At 42.9% G+C, this 22,453-nt stretch overlaps 1 protein-coding gene across 5 annotated transcripts in view; it reads left to right on the top strand.

Annotated features, from left to right (window-relative positions):
* The window catches only part of EML4 (EMAP like 4), a 263,195-nt gene that overhangs the window by 98,842 nt on the left and 141,900 nt on the right, over positions 1-22,453 (top strand). For 4 of the 5 annotated variants that reach the window (XM_042445217.1, XM_042445216.1, XM_042445214.1 and 1 more), the window contains exon 1: positions 21,366-21,674. The exons of the other annotated variant lie outside the window; for it this stretch is intronic. In XM_042445217.1, coding sequence (XP_042301151.1) covers positions 21,608-21,674 — 67 coding nt within the window. In that variant the 5' untranslated portion in view covers positions 21,366-21,607. Of the gene's footprint in view, positions 1-21,365; positions 21,675-22,453 lie in introns of those variants that run through there. 5 annotated transcript variants of the gene reach the window in all.

The following is a 22,453-nucleotide window of genomic DNA, read 5'->3' as shown; positions in this document are numbered from 1 at the left end:
GTTGGAGAAAGTCAGACTTTAGGTGTTGGATTGCAGCACTATGGAGGTTGACAGACCGGAGTCGGGATGTGGCGTCCACATGACACATGCCCTGGCTCTGCCCCCAGGCCGGTGTGATGCCGCATGCCTCTCCACACAGCGTGTGGCTTCATGGCACTCCTCTGGCGCTGCATCTATATGACGCAGCACCAAAGGACCACAGAAAAGCCGCACACCAGTGGCTATGGCGTCCTTTCCAGGATGCTTTTTGTGGCTCCTTTTTGTGCTGTGGAAAGGAGAGATCAGGGCTGTGGCATGTAGTTGCCCCAGCCCCAATCTGGTGCTAAAAGGGAGGCTGCAGACCACCCCTTAGGGGTGGTCTGTCGAGCCCCTATGTCTGCAGTAAATAACACAAAAAAGTTTGCCCCAGAAAAGAGTGAGGTTCTACTCTAAGCAATCCTACTGTCATTGTGTGCGCTTAAACAACTGCCCCCTAAATATCTGAGTCTATGTGAAGAACAAAGCAGAAAAAGAAGACGGTAGATTAGCCTGCTACACCAGCTCTCATGGCATGTTGAAAAAGCTTAGATCTGTAAACTTCACTTGTGTGTCTTCAAGTTATTTCCCACTTATGACAACCCTATCATGGAGTTTTCTTGGTAAGATTTGTTCAGAGGATGTTTGCAATTGCCTTTCTCTGAGGCTGAGAGAGTGTGGTTTTCACAAAGGGACTCCCTGGGTTTTCATGGCTTAGCAAGAATATTCTGGAGCAATCTATGTTAATATTGTTATAATTTTAATGTACCACTCTGCTATTTTTAAAATTGTACTGTTCTTTTAATAATGTGAGCTTCTCTGGGTCCCAATTCTGGGAAAAGAGTGGGATATAAATCTTTGTCATCACCACCATCCTCTTCCTCCTCCTCCTCCTCTTCCTCCTCCTGTGCCCAAACCAGTACAAAGTTCTGGCTTTCTTAATATTAAATACTTATTAGTTGCATTTAGAGAGCCATTGTGGTGTAGTGGTTTGAGTGTTGTACTAGGATACTGGGAGACCTGGACTCAGATCCCACCTTAGCCATGGAAACCCATATTTGGCAAGTCACATTATCTCAGCCTTATAGGAAAGAAATAACAAATCATCTGAACAAATCTTTCCAAAAAATTCCAGGATAGTTTTGGCTTAGGGTCGCCATAAATTGGAAATGACTGGAATTTACACAATAACAACAACCATGGTGCATATAGCTTTAATACTACCCTGTGGTATGCAAATACAAACATTTAAGAAGTTATAATAAGCTTCAGTTAACCATTAAGAGAAACAACTTTGTATAAAAGTCCATTATTCTACTATTGGCAGTGCTGTGAAAAATATCTTTTGAGCTCTCTGGACTGATTTGGTATGCAGTAATAATAATCATCTTCCGGAAAAACAGTAGGGAGACACAGAGGGTAAGCTGCAAAGGTGGCAGATGCAGATCTGGGGACCCAGCAGGGTTCATTTGGATTTGTATCAGACGGAGTTTGATTTACAATGTTTAGCTTTTTGGCTTGGGAGGAAAGGGAAGTGGGTCACACTGGGAGACAAGTGCTACATCCTGCATAACAACTTCTTGTAACGTATGTTAGACTTATCCTTTCTCTGAGTCATCACTGCAAAAAAACCATTGAAATAATGTTCACTGGGTCAAAAGAATTTAAATTCTGTCACTTGAGTGCTGGCAGTGTTAACCAAAAACAAAAATGGAACTGTAGACCAGATGGTTTATGTATACAGGCTGGGTACCAAGTCTTCAGATATCTTTGGTATATTTCTCATTTATCTAAAGAAGAAAAAGACAGAAAAGCAAACATATATGTAACTATTTGCAAGACTATTAATGTGTAATCCTTCATAGAGAAAAGTTGCCTGTCCCCCAAATCTGGAAAAAAAAATTTCAAACGTCTACTTCCTTATGATTTTTATGTTCTACTGAATGGCTATTGAATTAATGACTTCTGGTGACAAACCAACTTCTACAGCCTTTGTATAAATATTATTCTGATAGATGCAACATTTCTTGCTTTTATTGTTGTACAACGAAAGTACAGTGGTGCCTCGGGTTACGAAATTAATTCGTTCCGTGGCACCGTTCGTAACCCGAAAAGCCTTCGTAAGCCGAATTGCCATAGGCGCTAATGGGGAAAAGCCGCGATTCCGTGCGAAAAAGCCGAAAAAAGCACCAAAAGTTTTTTCGTAACCCGAAAAAACATTCGTAACCCGGAACAATGTTTTCCTATGGGATTTTTTCGTATCCCGAAAATTTCGTAACCTGGGTATTTCATATCCCGAGGTACCACTGTAGTGATGGGGCAGAAAATTCAAGGCTAAGGCTCCCTGCTCTCTCCTTTTCAAAAGAAAAATGTTACTGTACTGCTCTTGACTGGAATTTTTGTGGTTATGCTGCTGTTGTAAATTCAGTTGCCAGAATCAACGCTGACTGCAGACACACCAGAAGGAAGAAGGAAAGGATCATGGGTGCGCTGGGTGGTGATGAAAGTGAGACAAAGTGGTGGTAGCAGCAGGGGGAAGCTGTGGCATTTATGCCACTTGTTTACCAAATACCTAGCTTCAGGGATGAGGAATCCTGAGAGTCAAGGTATTCTGGGTGAGATGGTTCTTAACCTTTTCTTTACCAGAACCCCCTTTTATATATATTTTGTTGCCACAGACTCCTAAGATTTAACTCAAGATTTAAAACAAGAACAGCAACAGCAATACCAGAACACTGAACCATTAACACACAGCCATTAAACCTTTGTTCAGAGGCACTTCAGGGGAAGAGAAAACTTTTCTCCTGCTTCTTCTCACCAATTTATAACGATTAGATTGAGCACAGGTCTAGCCAGTCTTTGCCTTGGCTCTTGTCACATGGCTGCTCCATTGTGGGGAGCAGCCTTAAAGCCTTTTTGTACCCTCTGTGAGGACATTGCGGAGCGCTGGAGTTCCCTGGATTACAGATGAAGAGCCTCTGGTTTAGAAAGTTGCCTCTCCCGTGGCACAGGTGACTAAGTCACTTTTCAGTCACAACCTTTTTCTGAACCCTAGGGTTCCAGGGAACCCTTGTTTGTTTGTTTGTTTGTTTGTTTCAAGGATTTATATCCTGCCTTTCTCTCATAATGGGATTCCCTTGTTGAGAAACACTAATCTTAGCCATCTTTCCCAGAGTGTTTTGGCCCCAAGTGCGCGCGAGCACACACGCACACACGCACACAGGTGCCATATTCCCAAGGCATTTGGGAAATGTGGAAGCATCCTTCTCCTACTACTGCCTCATGAGCTCTGAGAAAGTACTGTTGCATGTTTAACCGATCACTCAGATTTTTCCAAGGGTTGTGCATGTTTGTTGTGATTCGACTGACCGAATAACAGCATTACATTAGCCTGAATTTTTAAAAATAGTTACTGTAGAATTAAATTTTGCAAAATTGTGGAACCTTTAAGAAACATTGCTGGCTCCTTTCATTGTGGATTAGACAGTAATTAAATTGGTTAATGGTAATTGATTCAATTAGGGTTACTAGTAATTGAATATAACAGTTGATTCACTATCTAAAATGTACATCTAAACTCATCGAAAGTTCAAGATGAATAACCTTACATTTTAAAATAAATTCTCAATTTATAATGATTAGGTTGCACTCCTTGCCTTGTTTGTCCATATTAGGCTGTCAAAAACAACAGCACTAATTAAAATAAAAAAAATAAGAGCTGCTGTGTTTAGTATCAGGGATGTTGTGTAAAATGAGAACTGAGAGTTAGGTTTCACGATACGTTAAATGTACACACTTTAATTTTGCAGTTGTTTAGTTTCATAATACTGAGTAAACACATGGAGGTCCAAATTGGATTGGAACCACTGCTCATGAAAACACAGAATACATTGCATTAAAACTTCTTATCATTTGTTCTCCCCCAAATTTACCCTTCTGTGTTTGGAGGAGTGGGGGAACCTAAAATGGCAGTGAAAGATCTACCCCCCCCCCCTTTGTATTTCCCATATGGGATAAATTCAAGGGAAAGGGTAATTGCTTTGTTAAGTTGTTCCTACCCAATTCTGGGTAATGGTGTTATTTAAGTAATGGTGGCGGGATACAGATGGGCAAAAAGGGGTGTGTTCATGACGTCATGAAGGTATAGCCTTCAGACGGCCCTTACCTGAATGCCGCCATGAACACGCCCCCCGCACGCCCCAAGCGGTAAGAAGCGGCATTAAAAAGGTGCTGCTTTTCCTCACTTCTTTTCTATATAGTGCACAGCTGCGCATCTCCGTCTGTAAGCTGCTGCACCGGTATGCCAGAATTGCTACGCCACTAATTTAAGTTGCCCATTTAAAAGCTCTGTGTCTGCTGCGTCGCATAATGAGTCGGGGTCCTGGAACATGCGCAGTTTGCAGTCAGGCTTTAATTGCAGCGTCAGCTGCCATGCAGGTGTGGAAGCTGCAGCACAGCTGCAGTGCATTTTAAGACTCGTAACCCTAACCCTAACCCTAACCCTAACCCTAGAGCTCCACGTACGCATGCGCTGCTAGAATCGTGGAAAGTTTGGAATTTAAAGTGCACCCCTACACACATTCCTGTGCCATTTTCACCAAACAATAAAAAAAACGCTAAAACTTTAAATATTTACATATGTACAAAGGAGGTGATGGGGGATGGCAGGGGGACAGCGGTGGCAGCGGCGACAGTTGTGGCTCTGCATTGCAGATTCAACAAGAGCGCAGGGACCAAAGGAAAGGAGGCATCCATGATGCTGGTGACACTGGCAACGTGCAAGCGGACAAGGATGCCAACACCAGCTGATCACCAGCTGGCAGGAGACCACCTTTGTTCTTGACCAGGGCGGGGGGGAAAGTTTAAAGGGGCTTGGGTGCTTTAAATGTGCACATATGCTTTCTGCCGCCGGTGCTGAGTGCCGCAGCTGCGCATCCGCCAGCCGGCAAAAGAAAAAAAAAGCCCCGTTTTTGGCCGCCCGTGCGGAAGCTGCCTCTCTTTTTGCAGCGTCCTGCGAGGCGGCGGTATGGAAACTGCGGGTCAGAAAAGGCCCCAGGTGAGGCGTCTTCACTGCCCCCCATATGGAAGCCCCATACACCTTAGCCACGCCCCCAGGGCGGGCGGTCTGGAGGCTCCGTATTCAGCAGAATACACCTCCAAGACGTCTTCCCCTGCCCGTCTGTATCCCGCCGGTGTTGTTTAAATTGAGTGATTCACAACCTTTGGTCCTCTAAATATTTCAGCTCCCATAATTCCTGAGTGTTGACCAGGTTGGCTGGGGCATCTGGAAACTGAACTCCAAAACAAATGGAGGCCCAAAGGTTGGGAACCACTGTGATCTTATCCAGTTTTGGGGGGCTTGCTTGCTTCTTTGGAAGACAAGAATGAGATCCTGAAGAGGATATATTATTTGTTTAACATAATGTAGTTTGATAGGGTTGTTGTTGTTTTTTTTAAAATTATGCACCTCCTACATGATGCAGCGTTTTACTTCTTTAAATGTTTTCTCTAATCAAAATTACTTAACTTGCCAGGTACAGGTTTTCAAATGGCTTTCAAAATGTGCTTTGTGACTTGGTTATTTTATGACTTGGTTATTTTATACCTTAGTAAACACACAATATCCCTATAGATGCAGTTAATTGCAGTTCAGCATCACCTGATCCATTGTTTGCAAAGAATTTCAGAGCACTCTGTTTTAGTGCTTTGTTGAAGAACATCCAAGCTTTGTTGACAAATGGCATGTACAGCAAACCTGGAGATTGCTAGCTATGCACTATGAAGAAGAATATCTTATATGGCTGACAGTGATAGAACTTTTATTACTGTCATGTAGTAAGATGGCTTACCTAGTACTGGTGGCTTCCTTGGTAAATGTCAGACTATGTAAACATTTAAAATTTGTCTGATAACTATGAAAAAGTATCTTTGAGAACTCCAGCTAAATTATTGTATTTGATATTAACAATTTATTTTGGTACTGATGATGTTTTGAAAATCACATATTTTCAGGGGGAATTGAAATTTTTAAAAAACACATCTTTATGTTGTAACTGTACAGTTGTTTTGTGACAGACTTAATGTTCATAGCACATATTCCAATAAAACTGAAGTTGGCACTAGGATTCTGCACTTCAGTACTTCCTTTGTTGAAAATGTTTTAATACAGTGACCAATGCAGTCAGTGATCAATGGTGGAATCCAAATACACTGGTACCCCGGGTTACGAAATTAATTCGTTCCGCCGCCGCTTTCGTAACCCGGGATACTTCGTAAGCCGAATAGCCCATAGGCGCTAATGGGGAAAAAGCCGCGGCTGTGCCGCGGCTCCATTTGAAACAGCGCAGAGGTTTTTTCGTAACCCGAAAAAACCTTCGTAAGCCGAAACAATAAATCCCTATGGGATTTATTCGTATCCCGAAAATTTCGTAACCTGGGTATTTCGTAACCCGGGGGACCAGTGTATTCTTGTTTTGGGATATGTTTGATCCAGTGAAGCCATATTGGAAATCAGCCTTTTGACCAAGCCTGTACATTTGAGTAACAGTGATAGATGTGGCTAGTTGTAAGAAGCCCAGACTCAGTGAATGTTCCAGTCTCTATCTGATGCAGAGCTTGGAAAAGTTACTTTTTAAGATTACAATCCTGGCAATTGTAATTAAAAAAAAACTTCCCCAGGCTCTGAATTGATGGCACCAGTGGGGGTTCAAAGTGATTCCCAGATGGAGCAGACATACGAAGCATCCACAAATACCCCACCCCCCTGGGTCTGATGTTGATGCTTTTTTGGCATGGTGGTGACAGCAGCATCCATGGAGGGTGTTTTTTTCTTTTTCTTTACTGAATATCTTTGCAATCTCACTTTCTAAAAGTGATGACTCCCCTTTTCTTCAGTGAAGTTTTGTTTATTGATCCAAGGAAGCACTCTGCTATCTATCAATGGAATATATTGTCTTGTTATGCATCACAAAGCATTTCAAATCCTTTCCCCTCTCAAGTGTTGCTTATCTTTGCCTTTTCCTGTAAATGAGAAAGAATGACTTACCTCCTTCCTTTATAATAGATCCGCCCCATTTGTTCCTCCTTCCAGTGGACATGTACTTTAGCTTTTCACACCTACCTAAGAAGTAATTACCTAACTGCCTGATCAACAAATGCTTCTTTGTGTGTGTTGAAACGCTTCAGTAAAGCCTCTATTTAATTTTAAAACATCATTTGAACTATTGGCTATGTTCCCAGTCAAACTGCTGTCCTGAAACCTGGCATTCCTAGTAGGGGTTCCATTGACACATCAAGGGAGGGAAGGTCAGTTTCCCCAGTGTGCTGTATCATGGGGTAATTTTACAATGAATGGTTGGATATAAATTCTATAACTGAGTAAAATATTGAAAACAACTTTTTTGAAGGTCCATAAGGACAGTGTTATATGAAGATCAAGTTTTCTTGTGGGGTGGAGGGTTACTCAATGTAGTGATAACATTTCATGCTTATCTAGGATATTGTCTTAATGAACGCACACACGCGCGCACACACACCATACATCTGTTAGGAAATCTTACATGTCATACATGTTGAATATCTCGGAAATGTTTCTTTTTTGGATTTTTTTGGATTATGTAATATTTGCATATATTTAACAAGATATTTTGTAAGTTAAATTGTATACACGTCATGTGTGTTAGTGTGTGAAAAGAAACTAAGGGAGATACAGGCAGGCAGAAAGGGGTGGCCAGATGCTGCCCCTTTCTGCCCCGGATTGCAGCCGCAGCAGATAAATGCTGCGGCCTCTGCAAGGCCTAAGAAAAACCTGCTCCTGGCTGTTTGGGTGCTGCACTGCGCAGATGTCATGTAAACGGTGGCATGCTAAGATGGCGCCTGCGGCGCACAGTAGGCCTCAGAAGCTTGTGGACGCTCCACTCCCAAGCCCTACTTTCAGCCCCAGATAGGCTTGCCATAACCCGGTGGGAGGCGTGACTCCCCCGCTTTCTAGGGGGCGTTCCCGGTCCCGTCACGCCCTCTTCAATTCTGCCCGGCTCCTGGCCTTGCTGCATCCCTATATTGTGATGAGCGCAACAGCCAGGGCTGGAGCTGGCAGGGGAGGGCTCTGCTGCTCTGCCTTGCCCCTATTGGCCAGCCCTCCCAAGGAGCAGGCTTAGTCAGGCAGGGCAACAAGGCGCCAGGAGGAGCAGGGCCAGGCAGGCAGCAGCAGTGGACTCTGCCCATCCAGGCAGGCCGCTGGGAGAGGGGAGGAAAGGGCCCTTTTGTGGAACCCCTGCCCCCCAGCCCTTCTCATCCTCCTGCTCTTGCAAGGAAGGGGCTCTGAAGCGCCAGGAGAGCTGCCTCACTAAAGGGGAGGGTGCCTCAGGGACCCAGCCATCGGAGAGAAAGAGAAGAGCCTCGGCAAGGCTCAGAAGAGGAGAAAGGGGCTGGCACCCAGGAGAGGCAAGAGGGCACCTTCTAGGCCCCTCCAGGGCCCCAGGCTCCCCCCAGGATGGCCCCCCTCGGACATTGGAAGCCCCCTCCCTAAGGTCCCCCAAACACACACCCCTCTCCTCTCTAACCCTCCCTCTGACTCCCTCTCCCCCATTACCCCACTTTAACAGAGCCCTCTCTAACCCCCTTCTATCTACCTCCTTCTCTCCATCTAAACTCCCCTCCAACCCCTCTCTATCTACTCCCCCCTCTCTCTAACCCAGTGATCTCCAAACTGTGCTCTTGAAGTAATTTTGGACTTCAGCTCCCAGAATCTCAGACTATTGGGTAACATGTCTGAGGCTTCTGGGAGTTGAAGTCCAAAATCTCTTAAAGGACACAGTTTGGGAACCACTGCTCTAACCCCCTTATTTAATAATAATAATAATAATAATAATAGGATTTATTTATATACTGCCCAATCACTGGGAATCCGAGCGGTTTGTGAAATTCACAGATAGCCAAACTACACAGGCAAATCAGCTCCTGGCACTGAACAAGCAGAGCTCTGCTCTGGAGCCACAACAAACTACATTTCCCAGAATTCCATAGCATTGATCCAGGACAGTTAAAGTACTATCAGACTGGGTTATTTCTGCAGTGTGTATGTAGTCTGAGAGCCCTGCAGAAAGAACAACTCTGGTGCTTTAGAATTTAAGCCCATCTAACCCCCCTCTATCTAACTCCCTTATTTAAGTCTCTTCTAAGCCCCCCCTCTAACCCCTCTTCTTCTTACTCCTCTTATCTAACCCGAACCCCCTCTCGGTAGCCCCCATCTAGCCTCCCCTTCTATAGCCCCCCCTTTCTCAAACCCCCCTTATTTACCCCCTTCTATTTATATATATATATATATACATACAGCATTTTCCCTGTGTCCTCCATTTTTATAAAAGTGCCCTACATTTGAAAATGTTGTCCTACATTTGTCCCGGTTTGGAGGTCCTGACTTATGGCAACCCTAGCCCCAGACCAAACACAAAGTACTGGTCTGTAGTGGGCCTTATTCACCTCTCTTCTTTTCCTTTTGCTCCATGTGTATATCAGTTTGTATATATATTTATTTCAACAGGAAGGTTTATTGCTGGATATTTAAACAATCTAGCTCTGTTAGCTATTTCCTTTAGATAAACCTGATTCATCCTGTTTATAGAGGTATGACTTGCCCTAACACCTATAATAAGCAGTTCAAGATAAATGACCGTATGTGTTCTGTCTGAAATGCTACAACTAAATAATTAACAACAACAACAATACAGTATCAACATTTCCCCCTGTATTTTCAGAAGTCCCAATTTTTTCCTATTGTTAATTTTATGGCAAGGAATTAGCTAGAGGGTTTTAACTTTATACTTGTTTTCTTAATATGTCAGTGTGCTGATTCAGATGCTTTTACTTTGCTATGTTTTTTAAGGCTAACATTTAGATATAAAAAGGAGTAAAATAGCTATCTTTTTTTAAATGGCTAGGACATGACTGTTTCCTGAAATATGTACAAGTTCATGGTGCATAATCACACTTCTGTAAAACATATTTGGAATGATAGTGCTTAATTCTGAAGCAGACCTTTGGAGGCTTTTCTTATGAGTATTAGAATTTTTTAAGTTACTCCTGAAAACTGTGTAGATTAGTGTGAGATTTTTGTGAATACTTTTTCATATGGCTTCTACTTGATCTGATCAAACACTTTTCAGGGAGATTTATATCTTTGTTTTTTGGTGTATCTGGAAAAGTTTCATCCTAGCAAAAAATATAGTTCCATGAGGCACCTAAAGAAATTTTGATGGATTGTTCTGACATAAAAATTGGTAGAAAGTTCAGTGTATCAGTACAATGACATATAAGGGTGCCAAGGATTTAATTAACAGGTTCGAAAACTAATATTTCCTAGAAGGTTATATGTGCTGATTCCACCATTTTAAATATTGGATGGGGTTGGGGGGTGGGGAGAGGTAAGTGATCTGGTTTCTTCAGTCATAGCATGCCATAATAATAAGTCATGATAGAGTCATCACTTTTAAACTACTACAAGAATCTGTATTTACTGCCACACACTGACATAGCTTATTCATTGAACTAAGATAGGAATGCAGTGTGGGATCCTTTTAAAGGGAAATAGAGGGTGCTATGTCATCAATAAATGTTATTAAGATCTATTATCCCCAACGGGCAAAGTGTCAGCTTTCAGGTAAATGTTCTGTTCTGATAACGTAAAGTAATAGAATCATAATGGTGTTTATCACACTATGCTCTTAAAGAGCTACTATTCCAGTGTGACTCCTCTAGCAGCCTCCTGTTGCATGCTGGGATTGGCAGTTTTAAGGAGCTGAACTTCTCTGCCTGAGAATTCTAAATACCCCTCCTTAAAACTGCCAATCCCAGCATGCAACAGGAGGCAGCTAGAGGAGTCACACTGGAATAGTACCTCTTTAAGAGCTCGTCTGATAAACACCATAGAGATGGAAGAGAGCACAAGGGACATCCAGTCCAACCCTTTGCTATGCAGGAATACGCAATCAAAGCAAACCCCCCCCCCCAACAGATGACCATCCAGCCTCTGGTTTAAAAAAAACCCCAAACAAAGGTGATACTGCCACACTCCAAAAAAGTGCATTCTACTGTCAAACAGCTCTTACCTTCAGGAAGTTCTTCCTAACTTTAGGTAGAATCTTTTTTCCTGGCATATTGCTCCATGTCCTAGTCTCTGGAGCAGCTGAAAACAAGCTTTCTTAATCCTTAGTATGACATCACTTCAGATTTTGAAATGTGGCTATCACGTAATCCTTTAACCTTCTCTTCTCCAGGCTAAACATATGCAGCTCCCTAAGCCACTCCTCATAGGGCATGGATTCCAGACCTTTCCCCATTTTGGTCACCCTCCTCTGAATGTGCTCCAGCTTGTCCACATCATTCTTGAATTGTGGTGACCAGACATTTGCACAGTATTCCACGTGGGTCTGACCAAAGCAAAATAGAGTGGGACTATTACTTCCCTTCATCTCTACTCTATACTCCTGTTGATGGAGTTTAGAATTAATTGCCTTGGCTTTTCTAGCTGCTACACCACACTGTTGACTCACCAACTTGTGGTCAACAAAATCCCTAGATCCCTTTCACATGTATTGTTGTCAAGCCATGTGTCCCCCTTCCTATATCTATGCATTTTATTTATTTTTTTCTGCCTAAGTAGTACCTTACATTTCTCCTTGTTGAAAATAATTTAGTTAGTTTGGGCCCAGTTTTCTAATCTGTTGAGATTATTTTAAATGTTGATCATATCCTCTGGAGTATTAGCTACTCCTTCTAATTCAGTGTCATCCACAGATTTCAATAAGCATGCCCTCTATTCCACAATCCAGATCGTTGATAAAGATGTTGAATAGCATTACACCCAGGACAGAGCCCTGGGGCACCCCACTAGTTACTTCTTTCCAGGATGAGGAGGAGCCATTGCTGAGCACCCTTTGGATTCAGCCAGACAATCAATTACAAATCCACCTAACAGTTGCATTGTCTAGCCCACATTTTACTAGTTTGTTTGCAAGAATATTGTGGGGAATCTTGACAAAGGCCTTACTGAAATTGAGACTTTAAGTCAGGGGTAGGCAACCTTTTTGAGCCAGGGGCCTGGTTGCTGTCCCTCAGACAACTGGGGGGCCGAAGCCGGGGGTGGAGCTTCCACCCTCCAGGGGCGGAGCTTCCACCCTCCAGGGGCGGATCCGCATGCCAGGGCGGAGCTTCCACTATCTGGGGCGGAGCCACATGTCAGGGGCGGAGTTTCCACCCTCCGGGGGCAGAGCCGCATAATAATAATATTTCAAGAAGCTACTAGGCAATGCCATAACACAGGAAAAATGCATGCACACTTTCTCAACCCAGAAAAGAGCAAGCAAGTCCATGTGGGGGAATTTTGCAAACAGAATACCAAAGGATAACAACAACAATAATAGCAATATTTGTAAGAATGGAAGCGACTAGGCAAGGCCACAAAACAGCAAAAAATGCATGCCACTGTCTCAAACCACTTTCTTTCTCTCCCTTCCTCCCTCCCTCTCTCTCTCTTCTCCCCTCCCTCCCTCTCTCTCCTCTCCCTCCCATCCTTTCTCTCCCTCTCTCTCCTCTCCCTCCCACTCTTTCTCTCTCTCTCTCTCCTCCCCTCCCTACCTCTTTCCTCTCCCTCCCACCCTTTCTCTCTCTCTCCTCTCCCTCCCTCTCTTTCCTCTCCCTCCCACCCTTTCTCCCTCTCTCCCCTCCCCTCCCTCCCTCAATCTTCTCTCCCTCCCTCCCTCCCTCTCTCTCTCTCTCTGCCTCCTCCTCCTTCCCCCCCGCCCCTCCATTTATAGGAGGGAGGAGGGAGGTGGGCAGAGCCAGGAGGGAGGTGGGTGGAGCCAGGAGGGAGGTGGGCGGCACCCATTGGAAGGCCTGGTGCGGCTCCTGGAGCCCCGTTTCAAGGCTCCAGCTGTCGCATCGGGCCTCCCAGAGGCCCGGCGCGGCTCCTGGAGCCCCGTTTCAGGGCTCCGGAGGCCGCATCGGGCCTCCTAATGGGCGCTGCCATTTTGAAGAGCAAAATGGCGGCTGGAGCGGCCGAAATCGGCAGCGATTTTGGCGGCAGGAGGGACCGGGGGCCGGCGGAAAGGCGCCCGCGGGCCGCATCCGGCCCACAGGCCGGAGGTTGCCGACCCCTGCTTTAAGTGATCATGGCTTTCCTTTTTAAGTGCTTACAGACTGTTGCATGATCTGCTCTAGAATCTTTGTTGGTAGACTGACTTGGTGGTAATTGATTCGGTCTTCTTTTTTCTCCTTTTTGAAGATGTGGACAACACTTGTCCCCCTCCAGTCTTCTTGGACTTCTGTTTTTCTTGTGTTTGGAATTTTTTAAAAAATAAACTGAACAGATTTAGCAATAACTGCTTTTCTCTTTTGTTGAAATTCCACTGTTTATATTTGTACTTACTGTACTATACTGAATGGAAGACATGTTTGTTATTCTCAAGGACAGTTGTAAGGCAGTGCCATGAGTCTGTTTCACTATATTTTCTGGGATGTTTCAAATTATTTTGCTATTGCATCCTCAGCCATTAACTGAATAAGGGGATTTACTTGATACAGATTTTTCTCACAAACTACTTCATTCCCTTCTCTGACACAAAGAGGAGTTTGATCTATGGACAACTGTAGATGTTACATGTGAATATTTATAATTCTGTAATCACTGCTGATAGCTCAATGAAATCAAAATTCTGGAAGGTTGTGATGGAAGTCCACAGAAGATAAATATTGCTTCTCAAGAGCTGAAAATGACTTGAGAAGACTTTGTTTCCCATGTTTTGGATATATTTCCATCATTGTACTATGCTTAGGACGAAAAACGTTAAGGGTTTTGACACTATACCAGCCCTCCCCTGGTTTATCAGGTCCTAGTATATGTGCATTGAGCATATACTTCGTTTTTGAGGTTGCAATTAAAAAAAAAAACGTTTTATTTGTCTTCAATAAATAGGTTAGTAACATAATGGTGTAACAAAGCTTTAGGCCTGGATGTATGTTTTAAAAGCCACAGGTCTTTCATGAAGAAAACATGTGAGCAAGTAAAAATTTCCCTGTAGTGTATGAGTTCTGAAACAATGTGTTGTGCTCTGAAATCCTTTTCTTGCAAGGATCAGTTCTGACTCAAAAATCCAATGAGCATTCTGTCAGGAGTTACTGGTCCTATATGTGACTCCCCTGTGTAGTTAACCATTGAATGGCTGTAACATCTAGTCTTGCTGTTGAATTCTCCTGGACAGGAAAAATTATAAGAGAACTTCTTGTTCTACTTAGGTCTTCCTGAAGAAACACTGTCTCCACTATAACAGGTTGATAATTAACAGGTGTTAATGGTCATAACTCTTTCCTGAGGAATCCCAGGCTTTTTCTTTGATGAAGTAGCTTATCTTCTAGAGCGCTCTAGTCTGCTTCTCTGAACTAAGGTCTAAGTATCTCATCAAAATACAAATTTCAGGTTTCCTAGGTTGGAAACATAACACTTAAAATGGCATTAAATTGCTGTACAGTGGACCCTTACTCTCTGCTGGGGTTTGGTTCCAAGACTCTCCCCCCATGGATATCGAAATCCATGGATGCTCAGGTTCCATTTAAAAACTGGCATAGTAAAATGGTATCCCTTATCTAACATGGCAAAATGAAGATTTGCTTTTTGGAATTTATATATATTTTTAATATTTTCAAGCTGTGGATGCTTGAATCCATGGATAAAGAATCCATGGATACAGAAGATCATATGGTGTACTGTCACTGTCATATGGTGTACTGTTCACTGTCACAGCACTGCTGTGTTCTGTACCCTTGAATATTCTTTGATACTAACTTCTGGCGAACTGGCTCCTACTTTGTCCCTTTGTCTTGGTTATTGGCTTGCCCCCACAGGTACTGCTTGCTGGTTTAGATCAGACAGACTATTGCAGTCCTGAGAATCAGCCCATAATTTTCAATCCAGAAATTAGTCTACTATTAGTCCTCAATTCTACACTGATTAAAATGTATTTTATCTATGTCCCAAAAGGGTGGATTGGGACTGCCCTTGAACTGCTCACCCCAGAGCCACAGCAAGCACACGGCACGGCCCCAATCCACCCTGCCACTAGCCGAAAAGATAAGTGGCTCCGGCACAACCCTAGGGCAGTTTCTGGATGCTCCGGGGGCATGTGAAATCAAAACGCCATGCCCCTGGAGCGGCTGGAAGCTGTCCCTATATGATAAACCAGCGCAGCTTCCGGGCATCTTGGGCACATGCGATGTCAAAACACCACACCCCCAAGCTGCCTGGAAGCCAGCCCTTTCAGGCCATCTGTTCAGCCCCTAAATGTGTTTATATATTTCCATTCAAAAATATCTTAAACCAAGGCAGTCTTGGGTACAGTTTTATTTAAACACAGCAACAGCTACAATAATTGGCAGTGCAAGTAAAAATTGTGCAGTAAAGTTCAAACTAAATAAAGCAGCAAAGTCATCATTTTCTTACAATTCAGTGTATTTAATGTATGGCGTCTTAAAATGCCTGAGAGAGTAACAGACTTTTAACTTTGTACTTAAAAGATAGTAAAGTGGCTGCCAAGTGGCTGTTACGCTCTGAATGTTTTATCAGTCTCTCTTGCACTGGCCTCATTGTGAAGCTGTGCCAGAACAGTACCAGTCTACCTTGTACTTAGCTCTCAGAAATCTCGTCTGCAATATAGGGGCATGCAGTCAGTCTGTAATGCCACTATGCTGTAATTTGTGGATAGTATTTGAAGGGCCTTAATGTTGAGCAACCTCATTTTGCAGCTTGGAATTTTAAAACAGATTTTTGTAAAGAACAGTATCTAATAATGGTGGTTGTGGTTTGCACTTTGCCCCAATATGTATTTGATTTTTTTCCCCTTGCAAAGTATTTCCTTCATTTCCTGTTAGTCAGATGCGTGGTCCAAAGTAACAGTTAATAAGGAGCTAGCACCTTTATGTGTTGTAAAGCTTTTCTGGTGCTGTTCAACACATTCTGTGAAAAGTTATTTTCTGCCTCCATAGGTGACCTAGTTAATTACTGTGGAATATGACAAGTGAGCTTTTCTTGCTGTGCAGATAGTTTAGCAATTCTTGCCATTTCTAATAGTGCACGGGTGAAACAATTGCCAATAAATGGATTTCTTTCCAAAAGAACGTTACAATACTGTACATTGTAAAATATAGTATTCTTTTCCTTGGATATGGTAATGCTGGGAAAGGATTGTAGCCACATAGACCATGAGCAAGTGTGGTGTAGTGGTCTGAGCACTGGACTATGATTCTGGAGACTAGGATTCAAATCCCTGCTCAGCCACAGAAATCCACTGAGTGACCTTGAGCATGTCACCCTCTCTCAGTTTCAGAAGGCAAACAAAATCTGAACAAATGTTGCCAAGAAAACCCTGTCATAGGTTTGCCCTTAGGGTCCCCAGAAATTGGAAATTTCATGAAGGCCAGCAGCAGCAACAACAAAGTGAAACCACATGCTTTTCAAGAAAAAAAGTTTTGGGTCCAGACCCTTGTATCTTGAGTAGTCTACAGATCCTGCAACACTCCTGACAGTAAAAATTACTAAATTGGATGGACTAGTAATCTGACTTTATGTAAGGAATCTGCCTGTATTCTTTTGAATGACTATTCTTCACTACAATAACTTCAAGATACAGTGCGTCCTTCCCTTATCCATTCTGCCCCCCCCCCCCCGCCGCATTAGGATAATCCTATGTATGCTCATGCCTCATTGCAAACAATGTGTGTGCTTGCAGTGCAGTGTGGTACAGTGCCATGGGTGCACACCCCATTTGTATGATTGTCACGTAGCTTCAGCATATGCTTAAAGCCGTGTATGGTGCGCCCGCATATGGCATGGGCACACTGTTCCTATATTTCAGACAGCCAGCATTGCATAGTGGTTGAGTGTTGGATGATGACTCTGGAGATGAGGGTTCATTTCCCAGCTGAGCCATGAAACTAACTGGATGACATTGGGCAAGTCACAGTTTCTCAGGGGAAGTCAGTGGCAAACCTCCTCTGAACAAATCTTGTCAAAAAAACCTATAGGGTTCACCTTAGGGTCAGCATGAATTGGAAATTACTTAAAGGCATGCAACAACAACAAAAAACCCCTCTATATTTCAGTGGAAGGAAATGAGAACCACTTCTGATTATTCCTTGTTTTAAAAAAAACTTATGAAATACATAGGGTCACCATCAAAAGTCGAAAGGAGATTTGAAGGCATGCAAATGTACACACATGTACACACTGGTTGGAACTAGCAGTTGGGTTTTGGCAGTTGAGTTTTGGTTTAACTGCTAGTCTGAATTGACTCAGCAGTGAATCAGTAGGATCCCACTGTAGGACAGATACTGCAGGAATACTGTATAGCAGTTAGACAGATAGCCATATTGGGTACCACAGTCCACAGCTGAATGTAGTGGAATCCTACTAACTCCTTGCAAATAAGTGATACTTTTTTTTACACTAACTTGTTTTCAATTTGATTTTTACTTTAATATATTTTTTAAAAAATTCTTTCAGACCAAAAGGATAGGTAGTAAATAAATGCACCACTTGCCTCCAAGCATGCAAATTTCAATTTAAGCAGGGGTGCTACTAGAACCGGGGGGGGGGGGGGTGCCTTCTGTTCCGGGCCTGGCTATGCTGCCTATCCATATGCGTCAACACCACCCTACAGCAGCAGTCTGGCTGGATGAAGGGCAGCCAAGTGAGGCAACGGGAAGGCAGGACAGTCTGTCACCAATGTCCCCCCTCCATAATCCTTTCCAGGCACCCGCAGTGCAGACACCAACTGCAGTGATGCCACTGACTTTAAGACACCTGAGTTAATCTCTGCACTATAAGCAGCATTTTATTTGTTGCAGTCTCCCGTGTGACATTTCAAGATATTTTGGTGTATAAGTCCCAGAATCCCTACTCATTTGTAAGGCTGGCTGGAAGCTGAAGGAGTTGAAGTTTTAAACATGTGGTGAAGACTGTTGTGCTGTCTTGAATATTGTTATTGTTTACAACATAGCTTTCATTCATTCCTTAATCTTGCGCATAAGTGTGTGTATACCTAGTGTGCATATACATTCCTTTTCTTCTGTAAATTGAATGAATGCTAAAATTCAGGGTATTTTCCTTACTTAACATCTTAGTACACTTCAAACATAGGATCAAGTACATTATTGTGTGGAACATCCCAATAACTTACGGGGTTTCTTAGATCACATGTCATTAAAAAAAAATCATGCAACTGCTTAACATTCAGCAGATTCTTTAGGCAGGCTACAAGCCACATTTCAGGGCTTGTAGCCTGCAGGAATTCTGCCAGCAGTTATGCCACATCTCTTGAGTTTTCTGTAATCTTTGCTGGGCCTCCAGCCTGGTGGAGCAACATATCCACTCCGTCCAGCCCCTCTCAAAGAATGTAAAAGGAAATCCTGCTGGATCTACTCAAGAATCCATGTTGTCAGTCCAATCATAGAATCATAGAGTTGGAAGAGATCACATTTGCCATCCAGTCCAACCCCCTGTTATGCAGAAACTCTCAGTCAAAGCATATCTGGCAGATGGCCATCCAGCCTCTGTTTAAAGACCTCCAAGGAGGGAGACTCCACCACTCTCCAAGGGAGTGTGTTCCACTGTCGAAGAGCCCTTAGGCTAAACAGTCAGGAAGTTCCTCCTAGTGCTGAAGCGGAATCTCTTTCCTGTAGTTTGCATCCATTGTTCCGGGTCCTGTTCTCTGGAGCAGAAAACAAGCTTGCTCCCTCCTCAATATGACATTCCTTCAAATATTTAAACAGGGCTATCATGTCATCTCTTAACCTTCTCTACTCCTGGTTAAACATCCCCAGCTCCCTGAGCCGTTCCTCATAGGGCATGGTTTCAAGACCCTTCACCATTTTAGTCACCCTCCTTTTGACACGCTCCAGTTTCCAGAAGGCTTACAAATATAAGGGAACAGCACATCCTTTTGTCTGTCCCTCAATTTATCTCAGCAATGAACTTTTAGAGGTATATCTCCCAACTTGGGGTTTTCTACTGATCTGTCCTGATTGACAGCCCTAGCCTTCTTTCTCTTGTATCTCCTGTAATGTATCTTACAAAGTTAAATGTAATCACATCAGCTGAGATTTGCTTCCATTGGCGGGTTACAGACCAAAGCGGCGGTCTGCCGCCGCCGCCACTTGGTCCGCGAAGGAGCCGTAGCAGCCACACCGCACGGCTCCCGCACGGAGCAAAAAAGGAGCTCCAAAATGGAGCTCCTTCTTGCGGCGCCTCTATGACGTCGCGAGGCACCACTGGAGCATTCGCGACGTCATAGGCGCCGCGACATGTCTGGACGCTATGCGTCCGATACGTAAACATGGCGGCCCCCATGTGGAAGGGGCGCTGCCATGTTGTACGTATGGAATACTTACTAGGGTTAGGGGGGTGCGGAAGCACCGCCCCTTCCTAACCCTAATACGTATTCCATACGTATTTTTTGGTGGTCTGTAACCCGCCATTGTAATTTTCCTTTCCTCTTCCTCCCCCACCTCCTTTTTCATACAGCTCCTTTCTCTTTGTATTTTAACAACCACAACAACAACAACCTTCATATATTTAAGGCTGTAGGCTTGGAGAGAGATAAATTATTGCTAACATATTAAGGAGATGTTGGAGGCAGGGAGCACTCCACACGGTAAGATTGCTTTGTTTTGACATTTATCTTGCTGTGATCGTTCTGCCAGTTGGCTTTAGACACGGCTACCAAGAGAAGTGAACACATGTTGCATTCATTAGCTTTCCTCTGGCTTTGCTCAATTTTGCAAGTCAGACAAAAGCATGATCATATTAAATGAGTTGGAGTGCAGTTGTAATATGAGTTCTTACAAACATAATGAAATGATAATCTTGAGAGAGCTGCAGAACCCCGCCCCCAAGACACTGTTTTTCTCTGTGTTCAGAAAGATGTGAATGGCATCTACCAGAATCTATACAGTGTATCTCTTGGTGATCAAGTAGGTAGATAAATTTAGGAATCTTGTGTTAAATTGTAGTATTTCATCCATTCCTGCTAGATATAAAGCCACAATATCCATGCATTTCATGTTTAATTAGTTTGACTGGAATCCTGTTGTGACTTTATGCTGGTATAAATGCCATTAAGAGACAGTTGTTAGTTTCTTGGAGGTTGCACAAGGGTGGCTTCCTGTTCAGATTGCATGAATCCCACCATGCCAGTATAAACCTTTGTGCAAGCTTAGGAGTGCTGCCTAGTAAGTTCTGTAAGTGTGATCTTTAGCAGTGGGTGGAAAGTTGGATCAGCTGTTGTTCAACAGGAGAGTGCAGGGTCCTTCCAGTACTATGACATAGCTGTGCTTGTATAATTTGCCACTACACATTTGATGAATAGGCTCTCAGCTGTAGTTTTTAGTCTGGATAGGATAGAAGTACAACAGTTGCTGGATGCATGTATGAATAATAATGGTTTGCTACTTTAAACTTTGCTGTATGTTTACCATCCCCTCCATGCTTCTCCAAAACACATGGCAGCCTTTTAAATATTCTAGGCTGATCTTCCCCAGCCTAGTGCCATTAGCCATGCTCTCTGCAGAACAGTGGGTATTGCAATGCAGCACATAATGAGCATCAGTTTTGAGCAGTCTCTTCTAAATGCATTTCTGGCATTTCTTGGAGCATCTAAATATTTTTTATTCCAACCTTTATCTACTTTTAATCTATTTCCCACCCCACCACTTTTGTTGCAGAATTCTACACTATATTATTTCAAATTATCAATTATCTGACCTATTTTAACGCACAACAAACAAGACTACAAGTGCTTCTTACAGATACCATAGAAATGGCTATTTACTGTTACAGTACTTTTGTTCCTCCTTTGGGCAAACGTTTCTAAGGAAATCTTGACAGTAACTTAGCCTGCAAAGAAGAGAGCAGTATAAACATCATGGTTCCTAAATAAATCTCTTGGTATTTGGTGTATGCATGTTTTCTTTTTAAAAAAATAAACAAAAAGATTATCTGGATTGCGCTGAAATGGTTGCACCCCAGTTGATTTGATGTGCCAGTTAATAAAAATATTTGAGATACCTTCATTGCCATCTCTTTTAAGAAAAAGAAGTAAAAGGCAAACTTGTAGTGTGCAGTCAGCCCTTTAATTCTGAATTTATACTGTATGCCAGATCCCTGTGTAGTGTCTTTGCTAGTAAGTGCCTTTATTAGTGTATTTATGACGTCTAGAGTTAGCCACTCCTTATAGCAGTCTCAGATTTCTTCTCCCCCCATGTATCCCACCCCCTTCTGCTCTCACTCACTCTCACACACAGCCAAAGGCAGAAGCTCTTCTTCACAGCAGAGTTCCTAGGCTCAGAAAGAGAAAACCTTATTGCAAGGACATTTTACTTCTGCTGTGTATGAGTGCTTTTGTGATGGACCATCTGGACTGGCAGGATTTCCTCAGAATTCAAAGTATGTTGTCTGATTTGGAGAACTGGGGATTGCTGTGAGACTCTGCAAGGCAGGAGTAAACATAGACAGAACTGGTCCGCAGCTCTCTTAATCTAGGTGGCAAGAATGGAAGAAGCCTTGCCTTGTCTTGCTTCGGTGTGCAGTTCTTCAGCACTTATGAACTTCTGCACTGGTAAAGTATAGCTTCCTTTTCTTGTTAACTGGCCATGCCTATATAATCTCTCCAATTTATTAGTAACCCCAAGAGGAAACGGTGTCCCCCCTCCTCTGTTATGATTCCGCTATTTTTTAAAACTAATCTTTGAATCTTTTCACAACTCCTGCAAATGCATGCTGATTTTGGAGAAAAATAATTACTTCTCCACAGCCTTGGAATTTGCTCTTTATCATGGATTAGAAATCTCATTCAGTATGGCTACTCTTGTAGCATGCTAACTGCCCTCCCATTGAGGAGAATTAGAGTAGTGCATATTAAGATTTTTTTAAAAAAATACATTATGATGGAGCTGAAAAAAGCAACAGCCAGTAAGCTTAAACACAATTCTAATTTGTCTTAAAGAAGCTTCAGTGTTGGAGTAACATTTAGTAAAAGGCTGAACATCCTAGAGAAGAGTTTTGGATTGCATAGGAGGCCCTCAGGAAATTATGCCATAAAATATCTATGCACAATAAGTCATAATGTATGTTGCAGTCTTCAGCATGTACAGCATGGTTTGTGTTTCAGAATAGCATACAACAGTTTCCAGAACAATATATTCTGGGTTTTCTTTTCATTGTTAATTGGCAATTACTGAAGTATCTTGACACAACTGTGATTATATACCTCATCATCAATGGCTTTATCTATGTGTATATGAGAAATCTAGCTATAGACTTCTTTTGTCATGAGAGTGTTTATGGTATTGGTGTTATGTACCTTCAAGTTGTTTCCAATTTACACTGATCCTAAGG

The sequence above is a fragment of the Sceloporus undulatus genome, chromosome 1 (genome assembly GCF_019175285.1).
Source record: "Sceloporus undulatus isolate JIND9_A2432 ecotype Alabama chromosome 1, SceUnd_v1.1, whole genome shotgun sequence".
NCBI lineage: Eukaryota > Metazoa > Chordata > Lepidosauria > Squamata > Phrynosomatidae > Sceloporus > Sceloporus undulatus.
Note: the sequence above shows the minus strand (reverse complement) of the source record. Positions and strands in the feature narration are given on the sequence as shown.